General features: G+C 43.0%; 1 protein-coding gene across 2 annotated transcripts in view; it reads left to right on the top strand.

The window, feature by feature from the left end:
• Positions 1 to 24,634, top strand: part of LOC310875451 (glycogen phosphorylase, muscle form-like) — a 29,853-nt gene extending 5,219 nt beyond the window's left edge. The window contains exons 2-20 of one of the 2 annotated variants that reach the window (XM_083788683.1): positions 860 to 961; positions 1,841 to 1,919; positions 3,424 to 3,527; positions 3,975 to 4,106; positions 4,915 to 5,026; positions 6,859 to 6,941; positions 8,789 to 8,932; positions 9,488 to 9,580; positions 11,569 to 11,715; positions 13,831 to 13,994; positions 14,632 to 14,746; positions 15,712 to 15,813; positions 16,242 to 16,389; positions 17,691 to 17,749; positions 18,190 to 18,331; positions 18,855 to 19,062; positions 19,332 to 19,466; positions 19,897 to 19,963; positions 22,010 to 24,634. In XM_083788683.1, coding sequence (XP_083644809.1) covers positions 860 to 961; positions 1,841 to 1,919; positions 3,424 to 3,527; positions 3,975 to 4,106; positions 4,915 to 5,026; positions 6,859 to 6,941; positions 8,789 to 8,932; positions 9,488 to 9,580; positions 11,569 to 11,715; positions 13,831 to 13,994; positions 14,632 to 14,746; positions 15,712 to 15,813; positions 16,242 to 16,389; positions 17,691 to 17,749; positions 18,190 to 18,331; positions 18,855 to 19,062; positions 19,332 to 19,466; positions 19,897 to 19,963; positions 22,010 to 22,171 — 2,298 coding nt within the window. In that variant the 3' untranslated portion in view covers positions 22,172 to 24,634. Of the gene's footprint in view, positions 1 to 859; positions 962 to 1,164; positions 1,182 to 1,840; positions 1,920 to 3,423; positions 3,528 to 3,974; positions 4,107 to 4,914; positions 5,027 to 6,858; positions 6,942 to 8,788; positions 8,933 to 9,487; positions 9,581 to 11,568; positions 11,716 to 13,830; positions 13,995 to 14,631; positions 14,747 to 15,711; positions 15,814 to 16,241; positions 16,390 to 17,690; positions 17,750 to 18,189; positions 18,332 to 18,854; positions 19,063 to 19,331; positions 19,467 to 19,896; positions 19,964 to 22,009 lie in introns of those variants that run through there. The other variant, XM_083788684.1, reaches the window with a different exon arrangement.
• Positions 24,635 to 26,653: the final 2,019 nt, after the last annotated feature.

The raw sequence follows: 26,653 nt of genomic DNA, 5'->3' as shown, positions 1-26,653 counted from the left end.
CAGCTGGGCATAGGAGGAAAACAGTGAGTCATGGGCGGCTCTGGCTCAGAAGGTAGAGCAGGTTGAGCAATGATCCATGGGTTGGCGGTTCGAATCCCGGCTCCTCCTGTCCACATGTCGAAGTGTCCTTGGGCAAGACACTGAACCCTACATTGCCTCCAATGAGTTGGTCGGTGTGAGCTCGCCACCATTGGTGTGTGAATGTGGGAAGTGAGGACGCTGGCGTCGACTGTTCGCCGCTTCACCTCCCAATGTATGAATGAATGAACCATTGTACTTTCAACACTTGGAAAAGCGCTATAAAAATGCAATTCATTCATTAGTCGTTATGTATGGCAAATGATTCCACCCCACAACTGCTGTTGTATCCTACTGACTCACCTGCCAGTGAGAAGCCCCCACTGGGAGGACGTATCGCATCACCCTCCCTGCCCAGGTGTCCTTCCCCGAACGCAGGCCAATGGTTTTCCTATAGACTCTTGTGCCGGATTCAAACCCGCACAAATGTGTCGCACTGCAATGCATTGTGAGCTTGCAGATCTGCTATTTCGGTGCATGCGCACGGCACAATTTGATTGAATCCTTCTTCCCATAGGATTGTGTGATAGCTGTGTTAAATCAACCCAGTTTCTAGGGAGTTTCTAACAAGTTTGTGTGTGTGTGTGTGTGTGTGTGTGTGTGTGTGTGTGTGTGTGTGTGTGTGTGTGTGTGTGTGTGTGTGTGTGTGTGTGTGTGTGTGTGTGTGTGTGTGTGTGTGTGTGTGTGTGTGTGTGTGTGTGTGTGTGTGTGTGTGTGTGTGTGTGTGTGTGTGTGTGTGTGTGTGTGTGTGTGTGTGCGTGCGTGTTCTCTGTCTCCACAGCGTGTGTACTACCTCTCTCTAGAGTTCTACATGGGCAGAACCCTCCAGAACACCATGGTTAACCTCGCTCTGGAGAACGCCTGTGATGAGGCCACTTACCAGGTGACCAACACTTTGCTTTTATGGTCCCTAACGCTGTGACGAGGCCACTTACCAGGTGACCAACACTTTGCTCTTATGCTCCCTAACCCTGTGACGAGGCCACTTACCAGGTGACCAACACTTTGCTTTTATGCTCCCTAACCCTGTGACGAGGCCACTTACCAGGGGAACAACATTTTGCTTTTATGCTCCCTAACCCTGTGACGAGGCCACTTACCAGGTGACCAACACTGTGCTCGTATGCTCCCTAACCTCTGTAGAGTTCTCAAACTCTACCCTACCCTACCCTAACTGGGCCGGCCCGAAGCTCTGCCCGGTCCTAATAATTACCAGAATGTTAGACCTGAAGTTAAAAAAAGACCTTTATGCAACTTATTTCTGTGAATGAATTAGAATGTTGTCCTGTCTGTAATTGGACCGTGTTCATTCCACAAAAACAGGTTTTTTGTTTTGAAAACTTCTTCTGTTTTTGGTGTATTTCAACTTTAATCAGTTCATATCCCAATACTCAAAAGGAGTAGTTCGCCCAAAACATGAATCCCTGAACTCATTGAGATTTATTTGCTTTTGTCACATTCCTGAAGCCAATAATTTGACGACCAGCGCTGTCTCCAGTAGGAGACTCGTAAAGTCTCAAATGAAAAATAAAAATAAAGCAACAATGAGTTCAAGCCAAGGCTTCATGGGGTGTGGTATTGGTAGAAATTAAGTCTTAAAAAAAAAAGTTATCTACTCAGAGCGGTGGAACAATAAATGACGTGTAAGACCCAGTGATAGCTTGTGCCATTCTCAGTGGTAGGCCTATAATGTGTGTTCTCTCCATCAGCTGGGTCTGGACATGGAAGAACTGTTCAATATAATGTCTTTTTTCTCCATCAGCTGGGTCTGGACATGGAAGAACTGCAGGACATCGAGGAGGATGCTGGCCTGGGGAATGGTGGTCTGGGACGTCTGGCCGGTGAGTAAGATGCACTCCATACCTGAACGCTGGCCCCTCATTGAAAATTAATTAGAAGCGCCAGTCGTCTCCATCTACCGTGCGGCGAAAAATCCCTTAAAAGCTTTTTCTTGCCTGCTTTTTGCCTCAACAAGCATAACAACTGCCCACCTGCCTTCATCTCAAATATTTTAGAATAAACTTGTCTTCTGTTACATAAACACACATTCCAGTGCAGGTTTTTTTTTGCTCTCTGCATAGCACAGAACCCAACCTAGCTGAAATGTCACTATGATAATATCATCCTTCTCTCTCTCAGTCCATTCCACTTCTTGTTCTATTTCAATCCACCTCCATCTCAGTGCAACACTATTCAGTCGAGTATGTTATTATTACTATTACTATTACTATTACTATTACTATTACTATTACTATTACTATTACTATTACTATTACTATTATTATTTATTACAGGGTTACAGCCTAGGGCACACAGTTTTAACATTCTTCACCTCTATCTTCTGTGGTAGAGGAGGCTGAACAAACAGTCAAAAAGGACACGCACATCTATACCTATAGGCTGGGTGCTGGATCAAAATGAAGAAATATAAGAAATTAAAAATTCCTTGAAGGTCTGAGGAAGGGCTGCGGCCCGAAACGTTACCTGATTAAAAGTAAAGATACTTGGGAGCCTGAATTGGTGTGCCGATGTTTTCACTTTTGTGATTGCCGTCATCCTCGATCGGAAAGCACTTTAGATGCAACTCCTGTTGTTTTTAAACGTGCCACTGCTGTGTTCAGTGAGGATGACATGACTTTGCACTCTATGGACCTCATGTTTTTTGTTTTTTTTTGTCAGATGATGGTCCATAAGAGTGACACAGCAGTGAATAAGAGAGGCTGGGGAAGGGTCAGTGCTGACTGTAGCACGCAGGGCTAGAGCGGTGCATAATGCAGCCTGTCTGATCAGGCTGTTGGCTCGCCAGCTGCTGTTCTCTCCTAAAAATAGAACTAGGCACTGATGCTCACTGGACTGGACATAACTACTGCATCTCTGTCCGTCTCCCTGTGTTTCACTCTCTGTCCCTCTTCTTTTTTGATCCTATATAATCCTATACACAGTTTTAATGTTTGTTTTGTAAATGCCATTGACAATGACGGGAATCGTTACGTCATAATGTACCTCATTACGTCATATTGTCTCTTTATTGTTAATGGTGTTTATTGTTTAATTTTTGTTTGTTTGTGTTTTACATCATCATTACATCACCTAATCAACACGAGTTAGACTTTAATATATTAGCGCCCCTCACTTCACACGGGTGCTATGCTCATGCACCGTATATTTCTAAACCTCATGTACATGTACATAATATTTGGATTGATAATATGCTATAAATATGTGTAAATATATGTAGATACCTTGTTGTCGTTATTTGATTCCTCCTTGTCTCTCTCTCTCTCCTCCGTCTCTCTCTCTCTGTCTCTCTCTCTGCCTCTCTCTGTCTATCTCTCTCTCTCTCAGCTTGTTTCCTAGACTCCATGGCCTCTCTAGGTCTGGCTGCTTATGGCTACGGCATCCGCTATGAGTTTGGCATCTTCAACCAGAAGATTGTTGACGGCTGGCAGGTACATTAATGTTAACACTTATACATCTCTGCATATGATTTGTCACCATGTCAGTACTGAGAAGTAGGCTACAATGTAAATACTACAGCGTCACACAAAAGCATCAACCAGTAGCACATTTGTATCGCGTCACATTTTGAGCTACTTTTTTGAGCGGTGCAACCACTCCAAGGAACAGCTTTGTCCCAATGTCCTAACCTATGTGACTATGTCCCGATGTTTAGAGTACCAATAGGGGGTGCTGTTGCACCACTCGCTTCAGACTGGTCTGATTTTTTTATTTGAATCCTGAAAAGGTTTCCACCCGCCCATTCTTTCAAGAACATGTGACAGTATAAACAACATTAACGTATGTTTCATATGGTTCGGTTGCTATCCTGTATCTCAGGACGTCATTCAAGAGTGAAATGCAAACTAATATGTGGCGTGATTGACATGTTGCTACAGGTGGAGGAGGCAGACGATTGGCTGCGCTACGGTAACCCCTGGGAGAAGGCCCGCCCCGAGTACATGAGACCCGTCCACTACTACGGACGAGTGGAGCACACTCCCGAGGGCGTGAAGTGGGTCGACACACAAGTGAGTGGTTCTTCAACATTTCCATGTCCAGGACGCAAACTAGTTTGATGCCCCGGTATGGGCGGGACTTTCGCCCTATTGTTTTTGCTGTCTCAAGCTAACTTGAGCCACGCGAGCTAAAGCGAGGGAGTTGCCGAAGTTAGCTTGAGCCTTCTCAGCCCTGTCCGAGTTGCGACTCGATATGCACAGAATAGTAAATCCCCCCCCCTACAATGAACACAGCGGAACGCTCCCTACCTCACTGATGGCTCGTCTTGCCCAATCACAAGCCTCGGCGCTCCTTCCAGCCCCTCCCTTCGTGGGTCGTGTCCAGGACCCCAAAATTGATATTTGGCTTCAATATTTAGTGCCATCTGGTGCAAAAGCGTCGCACAATGCAAAATGCCTAACACAGCTGAAATGCCCCTGATCAAGGCACAGAAAACCCAACTGCTCAATTCATTTCCAAAATGTTCAAAATTAAGATATTTGGAAAATGCTCTGAAGCAAGTATACGTGATTTTGCGACACGTTGTGAACTAGTATATCGGCTATTTTCAGCAAGTGTAAAATCAGCCATTACAACGGCATCAAGGCCTAAATCAACTGTAGGCTTAGTCGACTAAAATCTTATGATATTTAGTCAACTAAAACTAGACTAAAACATTCCAGGTGACTAAAATGTGACTAAAACTAAATGAAAACTATTCAAAAGACCATCTGACCATTTTACAATTATCATTTAGTTTTTTACATTTTGGGAAAAAAGTGGAAAAAGTAGCACATTATGTAACTAAACATAAACTAGTGTTTTATTTGTTTTTTTTAGGTGGTCCTGGCTCTTCCCTACGACACCCCGGTCCCCGGATACAGAAACAACATCGTCAACACCATGAGGCTGTGGTCTGCCAAGGCTCCCTGTGAATTCAACCTCAAAGACTGTGAGTTGGTTTTAATATTCTGTGAATTCAACCTCAAAGATAAAAAAATAAAAGAATCATGAAAAAATATATTTAAAAACAAATCTATGAAATGCCTTAATTTTAAAACATAATAAAAGCGAGGCGTTGTAAGCTAAGCTTGCAAGATCATCGGCTATTTCCACTAGTGTTTGTCCCGGGGGAGACATCACGTTTCTATTCTGGTTCTCCAGCTAAAGGTTTTGGGAACCAAACCCTTTCTCTGTTCTAGACAGACATGACACAGAGAAACCCTTTCTCTGTTCTAGACAGACATGACCCAGATAAACCCTCTCTCTGTTCTAGACAGACATGACCCAGAGAAACCCTTTCTCTGTTCTAGACAGACATGACCCAGATAAACCCTTTGTGTTCTAGACAGACATGACCCAGAGAAAACCTTTCTCTGTTCTAGACAGACATGACCCAGATAAACCCTCTCTCTGTTCTAGACAGACATGACCCAGAGAAACCCTTTCTCTGTTCTAGACAGACATGACCCAGATAAACCCTCTCTCTGTTCTAGACAGACATGACCCAGATAAACCCTTTGTGTTCTAGACAGACATGACCCAGAGAAACCCTTTCTCTGTTCTAGACAGACATGACCCAGAGAAACCCTTTCTCTGTTCTAGACAGACATGACCCAGATAAACCCTTTCTCTGTTCTAGACAGACATGACCCAGAGAAACCCTTTCTCTGTTATAGACAGACATGACCCAGATAAACCCTTTGTGTGTTCTAGACAGACATGACCCAGAGAAACCCTTTCTCTGTTCTAGACAGACATGACCCAGAGAAACCCTTTCTCTGTTCTATACAGACATGACCCAGAGAAACCCTTTCTCTGTTCTAGACAGATATGACCCAGAGAAACCCTTTCTCTGTTCTAGACAGACATGACCCAGATAAACCCTTTCTCTGTTCTAGACAGACATGACCCAGATAAACCCTTTCTGTGTTCTAGACAGACATGACCCAGAGAAACCCTTTCTCTGTTCTAGACAGACATGACCCAGAGAAACCCTTTCTCTGTTCTAGACAGACATGACCCAGATAAACCCTTTCTCTGTTCTAGACAGACATGACCCAGAGAAACCCTTTCTATGTTCTAGACAGACATGACCCAGATAAACCCTTTGTGTTCTAGACAGACATGACCCAGAGGAACCCTTTCTCTGTTCTAGACAGACATGACCCAGAGAAACCCTTTCTCTGTTCTAGACAGAGATGACCCAGATAAACCCTCTCTCTGTTCTAGACAGACATGACACAGAGAAACCCTTTCTCTGTTCTAGACAGACATGACCCAGAGAAACCCTTTCTCTGTTCTAGACAGACACGACCCAGATAAACCCTCTCTCTGTTCTAGACAGACATGACCCAGAGAAACCCTTTCTCTGTTCTAGACAGACATGACCCAGATAAACCCTTTCTGTGTTCTAGACAGACATGACCCAGAGAAACCCTTTCTCTGTTCTAGACAGACATGACACAGAGAAACCCTTTCTCTGTTCTAGACAGACATGACCCAGATAAACCCTCTCTCTGTTCTAGACAGACATGACCCAGATAAACCCTTTCTGTGTTCTAGACAGACATGACCCAGAGAAACCCTTTCTCTGTTCTAGACAGACATGACACAGAGAAACCCTTTCTCTGTTCTAGACAGACATGACCCTTATAACCTGTCTGTCTGCTCTACAGTTAACGTTGGAGGATACATACACTCTGTTATAACCTGTCTGTTTGCTCTACAGTTAACGTTGGAGGATACATCCACTCTGTAATAACCTGTCTGTCTGCTCTACAGTTAACGTTGGTGGATACATCCAGGCTGTGCTGGACAGGAACCTGGCAGAGAACATCTCCCGTGTTCTCTACCCTAATGACAACGTGAGTGGATGAATAGATTTCTGAATGGAACCTTTTATTTCCCCCGTGGGGGATTTTTGTACCCAGTGATGAGTTGGCAGTAGAGATGTGTACACACACACACACACACGCACACACACACACACACACACACACGCATAGAAAGCCTCTAAAAACAGCCGACGTGCTGCCTGAGATTTATTGGTGCGCCAAATGTGTGTCTTTTGATTTGACCAATTTCAACCCGGTGTCCCTATTTTGGCATGTGTCGTTATAGGCGAACAAAGCTCCAAAAAGATCAAAGATAGCCGATGTACATGTCACTTAATTCCGGGCCAAACGGGCTCATGCACGAAATACGCACAAGCCTGTTTTAAATGTTTTAATGTAGCGGTACTTTTTCCAGCTTATTTCGGTAGAATATCTAAATGATCATGATCATGATGATACTTCGTTTTTCTGTTGTTAATCTGGGTCTCGGATTAATTCCATTCATCAAGTTGCTTCATCCTTTTCGGGTTCGTAATTTGCCATTAAGGGATGTTTTACAAACTAAAATCCTCTGTGAATGAATGCTAAACGACAGAAATAAAGTTATTTCTTGAGTGAACTGGCTTTAAGCTCGCGCGGGTGTGCGAGAGGTAGCCGCTAGGACACGATTCCAGATCTCCTCTGGGATCATTACCCAGAGTATCGCCTCTCCCTTCCTGATTAGATTATTATTCCTGATTAGATTATTATCAACGGAGAAGTGACGCTCGGAGAGGAAAACCGTATTATAAACACTGAACCTATTATAGACGTGAAGACAAAGGCTTCAGTTCAGAATGATGATGGATCTAATGGATGAGATGGCCTACTCCCTTAGCCAATCACACAACACCCACCTATGCTAACCCACCCCATTCACAATGGTACACTACACACACACACACACACACACACTTGAAATGTTTATTTATGTCCACATAATGAGAAGTACAGGAATACCTTGTACAAAGGACATAAACACTGCCAGTGCAGTTTGACAGTGGGAGAGCAGCCAGTTACAACGTGCATGGACGGCAAAGCATGGTTACATACAGTACAGCTGACATGTCGGACACCGGGCAGCAGACATAAATCATGGATAAAGGAAACAACGCCTCCTCCAAATTGAGCGGCTTCCTATAATGGCTGAAACTGTGTGAAAGTGAAAAGAACAAAGACAATAATGTGTGACTGAACATTTCTTCCGTGTCTATTTTTAAACCGACTGTGTCCGACACCTCATCTCCATATTTAAACTTTTTGTTTTTTTGCGTAAATCAATGCCATACTAGATCATGTGATTATTGGCAGAATTGGAGAGAACGTTTAGAATATTTGGCTGTTTTTTAATGGTAGTTCTTAAGGTAAGGAACGACTGTTCCAGGAGTTTTTAACCCATTCAGGATGGGAACCCCTTTTGGTGTTTTAAGCATTATGATATGTTATACTTTGGCTATTGAAAAATAGCAGATCTACAAGCTCAGAGTGCTGTGCTACGAGCTGGTAGATCTGCAAATTTTAGAAAAATCGTGAAAATGTGCCGCAAATCGTTGAATATATATTATTTCAGAGCGAAAGGTTTTAACTAAAATCTTTGTTTCTGGGGGGTCCCTGGAACAACACATTTTCAGATGGGGGTCGGTGGCCAATTAACATGTATTTTATGGTTTGAGAATCACTGATCATGAAAACATGGGTTTTTCAGAAAACTGTCATGATTTGGAAAACATTATTTTGTAGAATCTGGTCTCAGTCCGACACCTACATGGGTTAATCCGCATGTTGTTAATTGTTTTTATTTTAACAGTAGTTCTTTGTTGTTTTTATTTCAACGGTAGTTCTTTGAGGGGAAGGAACTTCGGCTGAAGCAGGAGTATTTCGTGGTGGCCGCCACCCTCCAGGACATCGTCCGGAGATTCAAGGCCTCCAAGTTTGGATCCACCGATGTGGTGCGAATGGACATGTCTACCCTGCCTGAGAAGGTAATTATTTAATAATAATAATAATAATAATAATAATAATAATTGTATTCATATTAAAGATGGAGTGTCATGATTGTCTTTTCCACCCTAAAACATGATCATCAGGTATTATTTTATATAAGGAGGAATACTTTCTTCAAAAAAGTGTACAGTATTTGTTAAAATGTCGTTTTCATGTGGACACGCCCACCAGTTCATTAAGTATGCCTGGTTTGCCTGATGGGTGGTGATGGGTGGCGATCCACCTGAACTGAAGCCGCACTCACAGCTGTTGTTGTATGATAAAGGGGGAGGGGATGATAATGCAATGTTATGTCACTATATCGCAGTTTTTTTCATCGGCACGTTTGACTGTCAAGGTTTCAGCCTCCAGGAAGAAACCCTAAAAAAGGGGAAGACATCATTGCACATAAGAACCACACCAAGGGGTCTAATTAATAATTACTGTCACCTCATAAACACATGAAAAACCAAAAAAATCATGGCACACTGCCTGAGAATGCATAATGAATAAACGCATATGTCTATGTCTGTCTGTTTCTCTGTCTCCCCCAGGTGGCCATCCAGTTGAATGACACCCATCCTGCTCTGGCCATCCCTGAGCTGATGAGGATCTTAGTGGACATGGAGAACCTAGACTGGGAGGAGGTACGACCGACACACACACACACACACACACACACACACACACACACACACACACACACACACACAGTTACGTGCTAATAAAGTTCCAGAGTCCATCCTTACAGCCTCATGATTGGAACATGCATTGGCGTGTCTTTGAGGTCTCCAGATCTGTCCCATTGTCAAATCCTAAACTAAAGTGTGTGTGTGAGGCTCTGGCAGAGTCTGTTATGCACCCTTTCCTTAAAGCTGCACAATGTGACTTTCCCTTTTTTCTTTTCTATTATTTTTTTTTCCCCATGACTTTGTAACCCTTTTCTTTCTCACCCGGTGCCAATGGGATCTGCACGTAATTCCGACGGAGCATTAGTCCGACATGCAGGAACCGCTCCGTGCTTGCGGTTATGGTTAGGTTAGGGTTTGAGGTAGGTTGGCCTGAGCTGTAATCTTCCAACCTGGAGAGAGCAAGGGACTGACCTCATGCTTCCTTCAATGCATGAGGAGTCCAAGCCAGGTCCCCGGTTGGACGTAGCGAGTGGAAGGAACACGTTATTCCGACCAGTTCCTTTCTCCTCCATCAGGCACCCCGGGTGGCCAGGGGGAGGCAGTTTAGAGACCAGGATTACTGCATGCTTTTTGTGAGGGTACCTACCCTAGGGGACACGGGGAGAACATGCAAACTCCACACAGAAAGGCCCTTTTCTGTTTTAGGCTAATCAAACGGTTTATTCACAAAAAAAGAAAATACATTACATAATGGAGCTTTGAGTCTGCATGGATGGCTGCAGACTCAAAGCTGGAGGGAATTACCCATAATGCATAGCGTCATGGCATTGAACACATGGTTGCCACGGTATCCTCGGAAACATCCATTAATTAAATATGCAAATGAGTCCCGAAGCATGCTTAGAATGTCAGCACAGCAGTGTTCCCTCACTGTTCTCACAGAGAGACACAATGGAGGACATGGGTTATATATTCAGTACAAATATTCAGTACAAATACCTACCTCAAACCCTATGTTAATTTTGACGGCAAATTTAATTTAGTTTAGTCTCTTGAATAGTTTTAATTTAGTTGTAATCTAACGAATCTAAGAAGGCAAAATTAAGAAGTTATATTCAATTTAAAGAGGACTACATGACTGAACCTTATGTTGCATTTAATTTAAAAAGAGGACAGAGGTCCCTCTGTGCCCAGTGCTTTACCTCTGGCAGTTGAGGTTGGCAGATATACTGGCGTTCCTGAGGAGCAGCGACTGTGTGCTCTTTGTGACCTGGGAGTTGTAGAGGATGAGTTTCATTTTGTTTTCTATTGTCCACTATACCATGATTTAAGAAACATTTTATTTGAAAAAAATCAGGATAAGAACCCAGAGTGTTTTATGTTAAATTGGTTGTTCAGTAATGAAGTTTTTGTTTTTGGAAAATTTATAGAGAAAGCATGGCAGTTACGTTGGAGAACGATGTATCCATGAGTAACTGTCTATTTGTGTATATGTATTATTATATATGTACATTTTGTGAGTGTCTTGTAAGCCCGTGCGGGCTGGGCATCTTATGATGTAGGACACTTTAATAAAAACTCTATCTATCTATCTATCTATCTATCTATCTATCTATCTATCTATCTGTAATCACATTTTAGTCACCTGGAATGTTTTAGTGTTAGTCTAGTTTTAGTCAACTAGATATCATACGATTTTAGTCGACTAAATCTACAGTTGATTTAGTCGACTAAAATGTATTTTGGCGGGCATTGATGCCGCTGTAAAACTCGTAATGGCTGATTTTACACTGAAAATAGCAGACAACCATTTGGTTCCATTTGTACACCCTACACTTTCAGAGTTACAGACCCATAAGGGTCCATTTGGTTCCTGACTATCATTTAGCTGGGGACCCCTTGGAACCCCCTCAAGGACCCCTAGGGGTCCCCGGGACCCCACTCTTTGGGAGCCACTGTCGTAAAGGTACCTGTGCATAACGTTGTTAATTCTTTGTGTCCAGGCGTGGGACATCGTGGTTCAGACCTGCGCCTACACCAACCACACGGTTCTCCCCGAGGCTCTGGAGCGCTGGCCCGTCGACCTGTTCCACAACCTGCTGCCACGCCACCTGGAGATCGTCTACGAGATCAACAGGAGACACCTGGAGGTACGGTAGAATAGATCAGATCAACAGGAGACACCTGGAGGTACGGTAGAATAGATCAGATCAACAGGAGACACCTGGAGGTACGGTAGAATAGATCAGATCAACAGGAGACACCTGGAGGTACGGTAGAATAGATCAGATCAACAGGAGTCGACCCAAAAGAGAGTTTGTCCCAGGACCCAAATCTGCCAATTCTCTGTGAGAATGACAAGCGCACAAAGCTATTTTCACTACTACTTAATTATTATTAGTAGGGGTGGCAGTGGCTCAGGGGTAGAGAGACCGGATGGGAACCGCAGAGGTTGCAAGTTCCATCCCAGGCTCCCCAGAGTTAGTGTCAAAGTGTCCTTGAGCAAGATGTGTGTGAATGGGTTAATGTAATGCACAATCTCTGTAAAATAAAAGTGCTATATAAATGCACCATTTACCATTTATTTTATAAAAAAATTAATCATGGATTTTTATTTTTTATGTAAATAAGAATCTTTTGAAATATATATATATATATATATATATATATTAAATATAGGAAAAGAAAATGTGTTGTTTTTCTTTAGTTGTGACCCATACAAATTTATCTGTGACCCACAAATGGGTCCCGACCCACTGTTTGGGAACCAGTGGGGTAAAGTTGGTCATTAATGACGCAATATTATCCGGATTCAGGAGACACTTGGAGGTACTGTTGAGGTCCGATTGGAGATTGAGGTTGTCTCCCATTGCAATCAGAACTGCAGACTCACTCCCAATCCTCTGCCGTAGTCTGAAAACTCACATCTTCAGACTCCATCTTAGCCTATAGCACTTGCCCTAGCCTCAAGTCTTGCCCTAGTCTTGGGTCTGAGTCTCAGACCCAAGACTAAAGAATATTTTGTTATCCACCATCTGATGACATTTAGGTCGCATTCATACCAGAGAGCTTTGCTGCGATTAAAACGAATCCTGCTGCGCATTGTCAGAAAGTGCGCTTCGTTTGGCAGGTGTGAAGGCTCATTCGAATCCTAATGCGCAGCAAATAACCGCATTTTACTCCGTCCAAAAACGTGGGTTTCGCTTCGCTTCGAATCGCACTTGACTACGATTCGGTGCAGGTGTGAATGCAATCCGCAGTAAATAAAGGAAATGAAGCAAACATAATGTGGCGGGTGAGGAGCTGAACACAGTTGGAGACGGTTAAGGCATATTTTACGCAGCGCAAAGATGTCCCGTTACTGTGGATAGACGTGGTCGAATAAGGAGACTGAAGCCCTGATCGAAATGAGGACGTGTAGGCTACATTAATCAATTGCTTAAGAAAACACATAAAAACACTGCAGTGTATTATAGCCTACATAATATTCTGTCTGTCTGTCTGTGCGTGCCGTAAACACGGAGTGCTGTCACTGTGTGGGACTGGGGAGTTATATCAGTGCGCTCATGCAGCGCTGTGCCTCCATGCCCAAAAGAACAGTGTGTGGCGGCTGTGTGCGGAGAGAGAGAGAGAGAGAGAGAGGGGGGGTCCCAGGCGGCACGACACATGCACGTTATGAGTGTAATTTTATCACCATAGATTTCACTGTGTAGGCTATAGTTTATGAACGGAACACATTGATAAAGGTCCCCCCTGCTGCGTTTCCAATTGCTGCGAATGACAGTGTGAAGGCAAACCGCAGCCAATTAAATATGCAAGTATCCCCTTTCCCCGCCCATACGGATCTGAGTCTACCGAAGTATTAGGTGAGAATGTGACCTTAGCCTCTCAGACTCTGAGAGGCTAAATGTCATCAGATGGTGGTCCGTGAATGCTGAACAAATAATGGTCCTTGACGTGAAAAGGTTGAAAACCACTGACGTAGAACAACATTTTACCTCCCCTACGCTTGTTTTCAATGTTGAAAACCACTGACGTAGAGCAACAACATTTGACCTGCCCTACGCTTGTTTTCCTCTGACGTAGAGCAACATTTGACCTGCCCTACGACTGTTTTCCTCTGACGTAGAGCAACATTTGACCTGCCCCTACGCCTGTTTTCCTCTGACGTAGAGCAACATTTGTCCTGCCCTACGCCTGTTTTCCTCTGACATAAAGCAGCATTTGACCTGCCCCTACGCCTGTTTTCCTCTGTGCCGTTGCAGCGGATCGCCAAGCTCTACCCCGGAGACGCTGACCGGCTCCGTCGCATGTCTCTGATCGAGGAGGGAGACTGTAAGAAGATCAACATGGCGCACCTCTGCATCGTCGGCTCGCATGCCGTCAACGGAGTGGCGCGGATCCACTCTGAGATCATCAAAGACACCGTGTATATATATATATATATATATAATAATAACCCATTTTAGACCTGAGGACGCATCCGTGTCACCTTATAGCTTTTAAACCACTTTAACCATTATTTTTTAACTTTAGCTGTTGAGAAATAGCAGAACTGCGAGCTTGTAGGTTTGGAAACATAGGTTTATCATAAATCTGTCATGATTTAGAAGACATTTTGTAGAATCTGGTGGGTTAAGATATTATGTACTATGTATTGTAAGAACCTACATTATATTATACTCATCCACTCTGACACTGACTTGCGCGTGCACGCAGACTGACTTTTCCCAGACAATGGGTCGGAGACCGAATGGACCCTTATGGGACTGTAACTCTGAGAGTGTACAAATGGAACCAAATGGACCCTAGCCGCCTAGCGGGTCTATTTGGTTCCATTTGTACACACGGACTTAAATTAACATTGATTTTACAATATAAATTGGTCCGTAGCCTAATGCATGTCAAACTGTGGGTCCTTGAAATTAAAATGGTTGAGAGTCGCTGCTAGAGCTGTAAAAATCTTCTTTTATGGGGGGTCCCTGGCATACCTTTTCAAATGGGGGGGGGGGGGTCCACTGACATAAAGTACATGATGGGGTATGTGGTTGTTATCTGTCCTCCAGGTTCAAGGACTTCTACGAGGTGGATCCTGATAAGTTCCAGAACAAGACCAACGGCATCACGCCCAGGCGCTGGCTGGTCATGTGTAACCCCGGCTTGGCCGAGGTCATCGCAGAGGTACGCTCTCTCTACAAACTCTGAGACGGTCGGTAGTCACGGTGCTAATGGAACCCATATACGTACAATAGAGTTTTGTTCTTTCTCAACCACAAATGTACAGCATGTTGTTTAGACAGATGCTAGGTTCATTGTTTTACCTAGCCGCAATTTGTAACACTTTTTTTTTTAATATAATGGGATGAATCTAGAGTTGCAATACCCTCACCCTCATTGACATCCCATTGATCCAAATTGCATTCTCGATCTGCTTGTATTAAACGACGTTAAACTCACCAACATTGCAGCTGTCGGGAAAACTTGAATTAACCTCTTTCAATCTGCAAAGTGTTTGTTTCATAGAAATCCACCGTAGACATGTTATGAGCTACTTTCTGTCAAGAAATTCCATGCCGTGATATTTTTTCCAAGTGTTGGAGTTTGGAAGCACTCGTTTTTATTAACGGGTCGTGCTGCTGCCGCCTCCATTATGTGAACATTTAAATTGGACACAGGTGGTACGCAGGGCAGTTCAGTTACCTCGACAAGCGCTTCCAAACTCCAACACAGAAAAATAATCACCTGCACAGAATTTCTTGACAGAACATAGCTCATAACATGTCTACGGTGGATTTTCTTGAAACAAACGCTTTGCAGTTTGAAAGGGGATAATTAAAGCTTTCCCTACAGCTGCACTGTTGGTGAGTTTAACGTCGTTTAACACAAGCAGATCGGAAATGCAATTTGGATGAATGGGATGTCAATGGAGGTTATTGCAACTCTAGATTCATCCCACTATAAAAAACCTCTGCTATGTTTTACCTGCTGTCCTATCATTTCATAATGTACAAGAATTGTAAGTGTTGACTAAAGTTCTTGCTCGCTCTGCTCAATCTGATCTCGACTAGTAAATGTCTACATTGTAAAGTTGTGAATGTCCCGGTGTGATGATTTTAAATGGAGGTTGTTCCTTGTTCACTATTTAGAGGATTGGAGAGGATTACATCCGTGATCTGGTCCAACTGAAGAAGCTTCTCAAGTTTGTGGACGACGATGCCTTCATACGTGACATCGCTAAAGTCAAACAGGTGAGAGAATGTGTGTTGGCCAGTGTTGATTTTAGTTTTAGTCATATCATAGACTTTTGAATAGTTTTCATTTAGTTTTAGTCACCTGGAAACGAAATGTTGAAACTTGCTGAAAAATCTCACAGCGCGTCGCAGCGCGAGCTTGTAGATCTGCTATTTGCATCTCAACCAAGTGTAAAAAAAAATTGTTTTCTTATAGCCTACTGGATCTCTTGTCCACTAGTCCCTTCCTAACATTTTAGTCTAGTTTTTATTCGCTGACATAATCCCTTTTCAATCCTGCATCTGACTTATTCGTCAGGTGCGCAGGATTGAAACAACTAAAACTAACACTAAAACCAATGAAAACTAAGCGTAAAAAACGAAATACAAACTAGTAAACCCATGGTCGTGTGTTCCTGGCTGTGATTTATTTATTTACTTTCCAGGAGAACAAGATGAAGTTTTCCGTGTATCTGGAAGAGCACTACAAGGTGAAGATCAACCCCAACTCCATGTTCGACGTTCAGGTGAAGAGGATCCACGAATACAAGAGACAGCTGCTCAACTGCCTGCACATTATCACCCTGTACAACCGTAGGTCTTCTCTGGTTTATTTAACTAGCACATTATCACACAGTACAACCGTAGGTCTTCTCTGGTTTATTTAACTAGCACATCATCACACTGTACAACCGTAGGTCTTCTCTGGTTTATTTAACTAGCACATCATCACACTGTACAACCCTAGGTCTTCTCTGGTTTATTTAACTAGCACATTATCACACTGTACAACCGTAGGTCTTCTCTGGTTTATTTAACTAGCACATTATCACACTGTACAACCGTAGGTCTTCTCTGGTTTATTTAACTAGCACATCATCACACTGTACAACCGTAGGTCTTCTCTGGTTTATTTAACTAGCACATTATCACACTGTACAACCGTATGTCTTCTCTGGTTTATTAAAGTAATCACATTATCACACTGTACAACCGTAGGTCTTCTCTGGTTTATTAAAGTAATCACATTATCACACTGTACAACCGTAGGTCTTCTCTGGTTTATTAAAGTAGCACATCATCACACTGTACAACCGTAGGTCTTCTCTGGTTTATTACAGTAGCACATCATCACACTGTACAACCGTAGGTCTTCTCTGGTTTATTAAAGTAGCACATCATCACACTGTACAACCTTAGGTCTTCTCTGGTTTATTAAACTAGCACATTATCACACTGTACAACCGTAGGTCTTCTCTGGTTTATTAAACTAGCACATTATCACACTGTACAACCGTAGGTCTTCTCTGGTTTATTATTAAACTAATCACATTATCACACTGTACAACCGTAGGTCTTCTCTGGTTTATTAAACTAATCACATTATCACACTGTACAACCGTAGGTCTTCTCTGGTTTATTAAACTAGCACATTATCACACTGTACAACCGTAGGTCTTCTCTGGTTTATTAAACTAATCACATTATCACACTGTACAACCGTAGGTGTTCTCTGGTTTATTATATCAGTAATTTTCAACCCTTTTCATATCAGGGCCCAATATTTATTCTGCCTTTGAAGCCACAGACCACCTTTTGATGAAATTTAGCCTCTCAGACCCCAAAACTGAAGAATGTTTTTGTCATTGTTGGATATTATTTTGTTCACAATTTGATGCTGTATTGATGTTGGTACCATTAGGAGAGATAACAGGTAAACATTTATCAAAATAATAATTATTCTACATTCTCTAATTGTGTAGACTTCTTGTAAATTAAGTAATGCACATGTTTAACAATAATTTAACTATTGAGAGCGTAAAATGAAACCAAATCAAAGAGTTGATATACTTGGATATAATTTGTGTAATGTAAACATTTTCTTTTTTCTTCAGGCATCAAGAGGGAACCCAATAAGTCATGGACCCCTAGGACTATTATGATTGGAGGAAAGGTGAGCAATATAATATTACATACTTTAAAATCGTTATATGCCTAATTTTACATTTGGTTACATGCATTTACATCGCAGCCATTCTAGCCTGTCAAAGTGGGCAGGGGTGAGGTAGGTTCGGGGGTGAGGCCAAGTAGGAGCCTGACCAGTTTGTTTTGGGAAGTCTGGAGCCTTGTTTTAATTAAGGGCCTTTGTGGTGCTGTGGTACCAAGAGGTGCATGCATAGTCGAAGAAACCTTTTACGAGGTGTTTGGGCTCCACACACACTCACAGAGTGCAAAACATACTCTCTCCCCGTGACTTCGGCCTGGTGGAGACAACAATAGGTTTAGAATGATGACCTAAAACATTGTTACATTTTCAGTCTTGAGATTTAGTTTTGCTTTATTCCATCAACACTGCTGTACAACACCGTTGCTGGTTAATGTCTCCCCCTGCAGGCTGCTCCGGGGTACCACACGGCTAAGATGATCATCCGCCTCATCACAGCCATCGGAGACGTGGTGAACTTTGACACCGTGGTGGGCGACCGTCTCAAGGTCATCTTCCTGGAGAACTACAAGGTCACGCTGGCGGAGAAAGGTCGGTTCGGTGCTCGGCTAGTACAAACGTGTGTGTGCGTGCGTGTGCGACTGTGCGTGTGTGTGTGTGTGTGTGTGAATAGAAAGAAGGAAAACGACAAAGAAAGTGTTGTACCCTGCCCTTTTTTTCTTCTTTCTAATTATTTGTTCGGCCCAATTTTTTTTGTTTATTGTCATGAGTTGTCAGTTGTCACGATCCAAGTTGTCTTTGACCAAGGCTTACAGGTCTTTAAATAAATACTTTATGAAACTGCAACACTCTATCGGCGGCCCATAGATCGGTCGGGCACTACACACATTTTCAGTTTTTACATTTGCTTTTGCTTTAATTTGCTGTCTGTCTGTCTGTCTCTCCCCCCCCCCCCCCTCTCTCTCTCTCTGTCTGTCTCTCCCCCCCCCCCCCTCTCTCTCTCTGTCTGTCTGTCTCCCCCCCCCCCCCTCTCTCTCTGGTCTGTCTGTCTCCCCCTCTCTCTCCCCCTCTCTCTCTCTCTCTCTCTCTCTGTCTCTCTCTCTCTCCCCCCCAGTGATCCCAGCCTCTGACCTCTCGGAGCAGATCTCCACGGCGGGCACCGAGGCCTCGGGCACCGGCAACATGAAGTTCATGCTGAACGGAGCGCTGACCATCGGCACCATGGACGGTGCCAACGTGGAGATGGCGGAGGAGGCGGGCGAGGAGAACATGTTCATCTTCGGCATGAGGGTGCCCGACGTGGAGGCCATGGACAAGAAGGGGTAATTCTCGATATAGGGGCTATTTTCGACGACTGTTCGCCCCCAGAATAGGGACACTAACTAGGGTTCAAGTCTTTGACTCGACTTGGACTTCAATGACTCGTGACTTGACTTGATACTTCAAGTCTTCTCAAGTCACTTGATGCCTTCCAATAAGATTAGGACTTCTATGGGACTAAATTTGGTACTTGACTCTGGGACTCGAGAGCAAAGACTCCAGACTTACTTGTTTGACTACCTTTTGAACTGAATCCCATTTTCCCCACCAGCTACGACGCCATGTCTTACTACAACAGTATCCCAGAGCTGAAGCAGGCCATGGACCAGATCTCTTCGGGCTTCTTCTGCCCCGAACAGCCCGACCTCTTCAAGGACATCGTCGACATGCTGCTGCACAATGACAGGTTAGTAAAACTGTTAACATGACAGGTTAGTAACACTGTCAGCATGCTACTGCACCATGACACGGCACGGCTGGCACCTTCATGACAGGTCAGCGACGACAGAGACATTGTGTCGCCACTGAATAAGCACTTTGGGACGTGCTGACATAATCATGAGCTTGTTGTAATGCCATGCATCCATGCACGGAACTGCCACAGCTGGTATGTCTGTCTGTGTCTGTCTGTGCCTTCTCTACATGCTACACATTTCCCCCCCCTGCCTCCAAAGCCACAGTATGGAGTGTGGACTGAATGTCATGTTATGTAGCCCAGAGAGGTTCCCAACCACTGGTACTGTACGTGCAGTGCACCACTAGTGGTACTTGACGTGCTCTATGAATAGCCTTGCCGTACATTGTGTGAATCATGTGGTCGTTGTGTATCGTTGCAGGTTCAAGGTGTTTGCCGACTACAAGGCCTACATCAAAGCTCAAGATAAAGTCAGTGCTCTGTACAAGGTGAGTGCAATAACACTGTACTGTAGTATCCCTGAGTGTTGATCTCACTCTGAGAGTGTAACAAATGGAACCAAATGGACTCTGAGAGTGTAGATCTGTTATTTTGGGTGGCATGCAGCCAAGTCTACAGTAAAGCAGGCACAAACCCTAACTAACCCATGAGGCTGGTAAGGTCAAGCCCTACAGTAATACTAAATATTAAAGTAATTTTAAGATTATTTTAACCTAATGTATGCCAAGAATGCGGGACCTCGTTCTTCTCTCCGCGACCCGCCTGTGCCAAAACGAGGAAACTGTCTAACACATGTTAGACAGCCTCCACATGGATCCGACGAGCACGTGGCCGCGCGGACGCTTAAAGGCCCGCTGACACGCCCCTCGGGAGATAAGAACGGCTATCAAACAATGCTATCATGATTCTGACGTCAGAGTGTGACAAGCTTTCCCCATCGACTTCTATGCGGGCTCGCCGGGCTTGGTGGCCGTAGTAGCATAGCAACTTATGCTACTATAATTGCTATAAATGTATTTGAAAAAAAGTATTTTTTCGCTCGAAAATCCTCGTTACAATGACATTGAGTTGACGTGTAAGTTTTAGGGTAAACTGTTGCATAATCGCAATTTCGCGTGACGAGTTCCATGCTCTCCGTCTCCCCCCGCTGACATGGCCTCAAACACGGCTAAGTGCTGAACAGGGCTCCGCAGCACGGAGCTTCACAGGTTACCACTGCCTGTCTAGCGGGGGGAGACGGAGAGCATGGAACTCGTCACGCGAAATTGCGATTATGCACCAGTTTACCCTAAAACTTACACGTCAACTCAATGTCATTGTAACGAGGATTTTCGAGCGAAAATTTTATTTTTTTCAATTACATTTATAGCAAATATGACCTAAATGTACTGTCAAAAACGCTAGCCTGAGCTAGCAGCCACTTGTTGCTAGCGCGGCGCGCCGTAGCCCTGTTTCAAACAGTTTCAAACTGTTTTCAGTCAGACCACGTGATGTGCTGTACCACCCATATTAATTTCGGGGCGTGTCAGCGGCCCTTTAAGTACCTACATTGGTCAAACTAGCAATAGGATGTTCAGAAGCATCTTCCATAAAACCCGAAACACCAGACCCAAGACACGTTGTGAGCTTGTAGATCTGCTATTTTCACGACATTAGTCCAAGGAAGCTTAGGAGCAAAGGTCGCCGACGTCATTTTGAACAAACACTATGAATGGTTGAGACCATTGTTAAATAAAATAAGACATGATATAACATGTACACTGTGTAATTTTTTAGAGGTATCTAAAGAGCACAAACTAAGTTTCTGAACGTGCCAAGTATCACGACTCGAGACTATCCATCCTTTCCTGTCTGGCAACCAAATCTTGCGATACCGCCAAGACAGAAACGATACCTGACACTGTTTAGACCCTCAATAAATTGATGTACTGTGCACATCGAAAAGCAAGTGATTATGTCTGTGATATGTCTTCTTTTATAGTCCTGAGCCCATTATTTGATGACAAAGGTCTCAATGAATAGTGTTTGTTCATGAGCTGGTCCAGCCGGCTCCATTCACTGCAGTATTGATATTGTCGACTAATACTATGGCAAAAATAATTCGTCCACTACCTTTTTTTCACTGACGAAAACTAAATGGAAACTAAATGAAAACTAAGCTATGATGACTAAAACTAAGACTAAATATATTGACAATTTTGTCAACAAATATAAACTATACTAAAATGCTAGAATGCTGAAAATTATATTTAGCCGACTAAAACTTGACTCCAAGACATTCCAGGTGACTAAAATGTGACTAAAACTATTCAAGAGACTGACTGAAAACTAAAATCCAAAAATTGCTGTCAAAATCAACACCGATTCACTGCCATGTATTTCAGCAAACGTGACTCGCGTCCCTTCCTTAAATTTTGCCAGCTTTAGTCTAACTCTTGTTGAAATGATATGGAGAGTATGAGGTTTCTTATACAGTACTATAGCTACAAGAATTATGACGCCTGGTTTTTTCCCTCCTCCAATGTTTTTGACAGAATCCCAAAGAGTGGACCAAGATGGTGATCCACAACATCGCCGGCTGCGGTAAGTTTTCCAGCGACCGCACCATCGCTCAGTACGCCAAGGACATCTGGGGTATGGAACCCACCCTGGAGAAGATCGGAGCCCCCGATGATCTGAGCCCCGATGATCTGTAGTGGCTCAGCCGCTACACCCACCCACCCGCCCCCAGGCCTGTTCTTCCACAACTGTCTGTTTGTCTAAAGGTGGTGTGAGTGATATTCTTTTGGTTAAAATAAGTGTTAAATAGCTCTATATTGTTATTGAGTGTCTGTTCAGTAACGGTAACGGGGCCATGTCTCCCTGTTTCTCCAGCTCTTTTTAGCAAACACGGAATACATTTTCAAGTTTTGGGATGCTAAATTCATTCAATCCGGGGAGAGAACTCGTATACGTGGGAACGTATAAGCAAGTTAAATTGGAAAGTGATTGGAAAGTGATGAGCAGAGAAAGAACGAGTGAGCAGAGAGCATCGGGAATGGATGCGTTGGAATGTCATCCTGTCAACCTGCAAATGTGTTTTACTGAAGAGCTGGGGAGAAACGGGAACCTGAATATAGAGCGCTTTTTTAATGAACGCGATGCACACACACCAACACACCAACGGACCGACATGCAGAAACAGCGGTCGGACATGCGATCAAACACGTGCTGCTGCCGTGCTTGCGTTTAGGGTTAGGTTAGGTAGGAACAAACAACATTTTAGTTTTAACCAGAAAAAACATCCCTTACACTGCCTTCCGACGAGAGATAAGAGCATATTCTTTCTTCTATCCACTAGTGACTAGTGTTACGTTGTGGCAGTATCTCTGTAGTAAATACTTAAAGACTGAAACCTTTACAACATGGAGTATTATTTCACGGTATGTCTGTAGTGAATGATGACCTTTGAACCTTTATACAACACGATTTTCCACACCAGCAAACACGTACAGTAGTAGCCACGGCGACAGCTTGTAAACACAACACAGCCATTATGCACTAAAATGTATCACCTCTGCTCTGTCCAAAATGTTACTTTTCAGGAAATTTATGAAATTCTGCCATCAAAAGCATCGAGATTTGGCATTTTTTTGCCTTGCCAGGGAAGCTGTACTTCCATATTCACTCTGTATACGTCATCACTCCGAATAGTAACAACCTATAGCCTGATTTATGTTAACGTCGTGCGACGGCCGAGAATAACAGACCTACAAGATCACAATCCATCACGGACGCGACGGATTGACCCGATTTATACTTTAATCTCTCGCACAGAGAGAATAGCAGACCTATAAGATCACAATTAGTACCAACTGGGCCAAAATAACACCTCTTTCTTCCAACAGTATTTTATGATGTATGTTGAATGTATGCATTTGCTTCTGTGTGTGTGTTCCTTCATTGATTGTCTGACCTCTGCAATCCGGACGGCTGTTATTGATTATGAATTAATAATTAATATGGACTAATAAGTTAATAATCTTATTTTTTTGCCGTGTTCTGTTCAGCATGATCTTGTCGGTGTTCTCTCAGTATCTGCCCAGTGACTCCCAATCTGTGGCCCGCAGGGCATATTCTTTAGATTCTAAATCTAAATCATCATTTCTATGTGAAGGACTCCAAATATTATTGTTGTAATTTGTAATATTGTAATTGGCCGCCGACCGTTTCATAGACCCACCAGAAGCAAAGTTTTGAGTTAAAAATGTTCACTGTGAAAGAATATATATATATATATATTATATATATTTATATATATATATAAAACGGATTTCCGTCCCGAATGGGTTAAAACGATTACGTTGTTTTTGGATGAACTACTCCTTTTGAAGTATACTATGTTGGTTTTGCTCGATTGATAATATAATGTGCAATATGCGAAATCCGATTTGATTTGATCAATCGTTAAACCTAAAAACATGCTCTGGTAATGCACTGATTGGCTGCTATGTTTAGTGGTCGGATGGGTGGTCAGCTGTGAACGTGGCCTGAACCAGAGAACAGGTTGGGAGTCTGTGGAGTTACGGTACTGTGCTTTGTTCCTGAGACGGTTTCACAATGGTAAAGAAAGAAAGACCCCTTCTCTTCTCTTCTCCTCTCCTCTCTTCTCCATGCTCACTGATACCTCTCTTAATAAGGCTTCTGTTCAGACTAGCAGCCCCAAAACCTGCACGGATGTCTGCTCTGTCCGAGCAGACATTTTAGAGAAATGAGGATTGGGCTGCGATCTGAAGGAAGCATATAAACGACTCCATTTGCCTTACTGACCTCGCAAGTTACACGCGCATGTTGTAATGCTGACCGTGTAGTCGCTACACATACATGTTGTGATGTTCATTCTGAAGCCTGTCTGTGAGCACTGTAGACTTTAATCACATCATACCAGGCCGTTGTTCAGTTCTCTATCCCAGCTGTGTTACCATCCCACTATACTTAACTTACACACTGTGCACGACTGTGAGTCACTGTTGAAGAGCATTTACTGTGGTGGGAGAGATGAGGAGGAGAATCATGATGGGTTTGGATTGTTGCTACTGAGAAGATTGTATTGTGGAACACTGACCTAACATTTTAATGTCGATGTCTTACGTTCAATAAATAAAACGACAGAAAATCTACCAGGCTGTGTGTTTATGGTGGTGAATAAAACATTATACAACGGGTCGTTTTGAGGAAGCAATCTGAAACGGCCTTCTAGCCGTGCTTCAAACCAGCATCATGGAACACCTAAATAAAACAAAGAATTCAGCCATGGTGTTCTCACAGAGCGTGGCAGACTCAGTTGGCTATAGGCTAGCTAATTTCTTGCGACATTTGTGGTCGTAGTGGCTTCATCTGTCATTTTTTGGCGACTATCTTAGTTTTAAGGGTAACGGTTGCATTATTGCAATATTACACTCGAGGGTGTGTGTTATTATCATTAATGGCACTTCTGCACTGCTTACAGAACTCTGCTTGTTCTTGCAGCAACGCAGGCGTGCCATTAATGACAGTAACACACACCCACTCGTGTAATATTGCTTAATTGTATTTTATTTGGAATAGTGGCCGTCTGAGAGGTCTCAGCATCTCGCTGTGAAATTGGCTATTTTTAAATGTCAAGGATACAAGTGCTTACAATTCTTTAAGTAATGTATACAAGTGTACATGATTTGAACGTGCATGGTGCAACAGGTGCATCATTATCGGACCAAGATTTACACTTCATAATGACTGACTATTCTGATGAAGACTATGTCGAAACGTTAATCTATAAAGCCTTGACTGGGAGCTTTACAAAGTTACAGTGTTGCGGACTTGAATGACCCACAGACCCACAATTGTTGAAATATTGGTCCTTAAATGTCAAATGTTCAGGTGTCTTCAAATCATGTATAGCCTCTTACTTCAGAACATTTTCCAAAGCATTTTTTTTTTTTAATTTCTGATTTTGGAAAGAAGTTAACTTGATTTTGAACTTGAAGTGCCCATTCCTCTCAGGTGCCTACTCTTATTTTCTTCTGTAGGATAGCCTAGTTTAAAGTTAGAATGTATCCACATCTGCAGGAGCTTCCATTCAAAAGTTTACAGTGTGTCAGGTGTGACATCTGCTGGTTGATGGGGTACTGCAAGCAGCTCACAAGTGCTTTAAAGAAAATGGGATTGGTCTCCCAGGAGAGGATGCAAAGTTTATTATATGAAAATATACAAACAAGCATTTCTTTACATTTCGGAGAAGAAATCACAAAACAAAACATGCAGTGATTGTTTAACCCTGCTTGGCACCCTTGAAATTGATTGATTGAAAATTGTATTCAATTTGTAGAATGGGTACATTTCAAACGAAAGCACACAAGTCAATACAAAATCTGCTACGAGGATAAAACCAGAAAAAGCACTAAGACTTGTTTACATCAGGGTCCTCCATTTTCAATGTATCAGAACTGAAAGACATACCCAAATATACACTTATATGAAAAAGGAAATCCATCATATAAACAGTTAAAAAAAGGGGAGAATGTGTAGGCCTACACCTACAGTATGGAAACATGCGTACAGTCAAACTAAGTGCAGGTCAATACAAAAACTGCTATGAGGATGAAGCCAGAAAAAAATACATATACATTATTACATGACACATGTAATGTATTATATACATGACACATACATTAACATTACTATAGCCTACTTGTCATTATACATTGTGAACATAAGCTACTTATCCAGCACAGCAATAAACCAACTCTATGATATTACATCTCTAATATCAGCCATAATAAATTCCCATATTTTGCTAATGTTGTTCATCACATCTCAAAAGCAGCAGTTCCACATGAGTTTCAGCCACTGTATATTCGGTCAGTAACTTCGGTCTAGTCCCCTAGAGCAGTGGTTCCAAAAGTGGGGTCCGGGGACCCCCAGGGGTACTTGAGGGAGTTCCAGGGGGGACCCAGCTAAATGATCATTTGGAACCAAATGGACCCTTATGGGTCAGTAACTCAGAGAGTGTACAAATGGAACCAAATGGACCCGTTAGGGTCTCAGTTAAATTAGCTCTCAGTTAAATTAGCATTGATTTTACAATATAAATTGGGGGTCCCAGAGATAGAAATGCCATTAAATGGGGGTCCGTAGAATAATGCATGTCAAACTGGGGG

The sequence above is a fragment of the Protomyctophum parallelum genome (genome assembly GCF_964188405.1).
Source record: "Protomyctophum parallelum genome assembly, chromosome: 18".
Lineage (NCBI taxonomy): Eukaryota > Metazoa > Chordata > Actinopteri > Myctophiformes > Myctophidae > Protomyctophum > Protomyctophum parallelum.
This window is presented reverse-complemented; position numbering and strand designations above follow the sequence as displayed.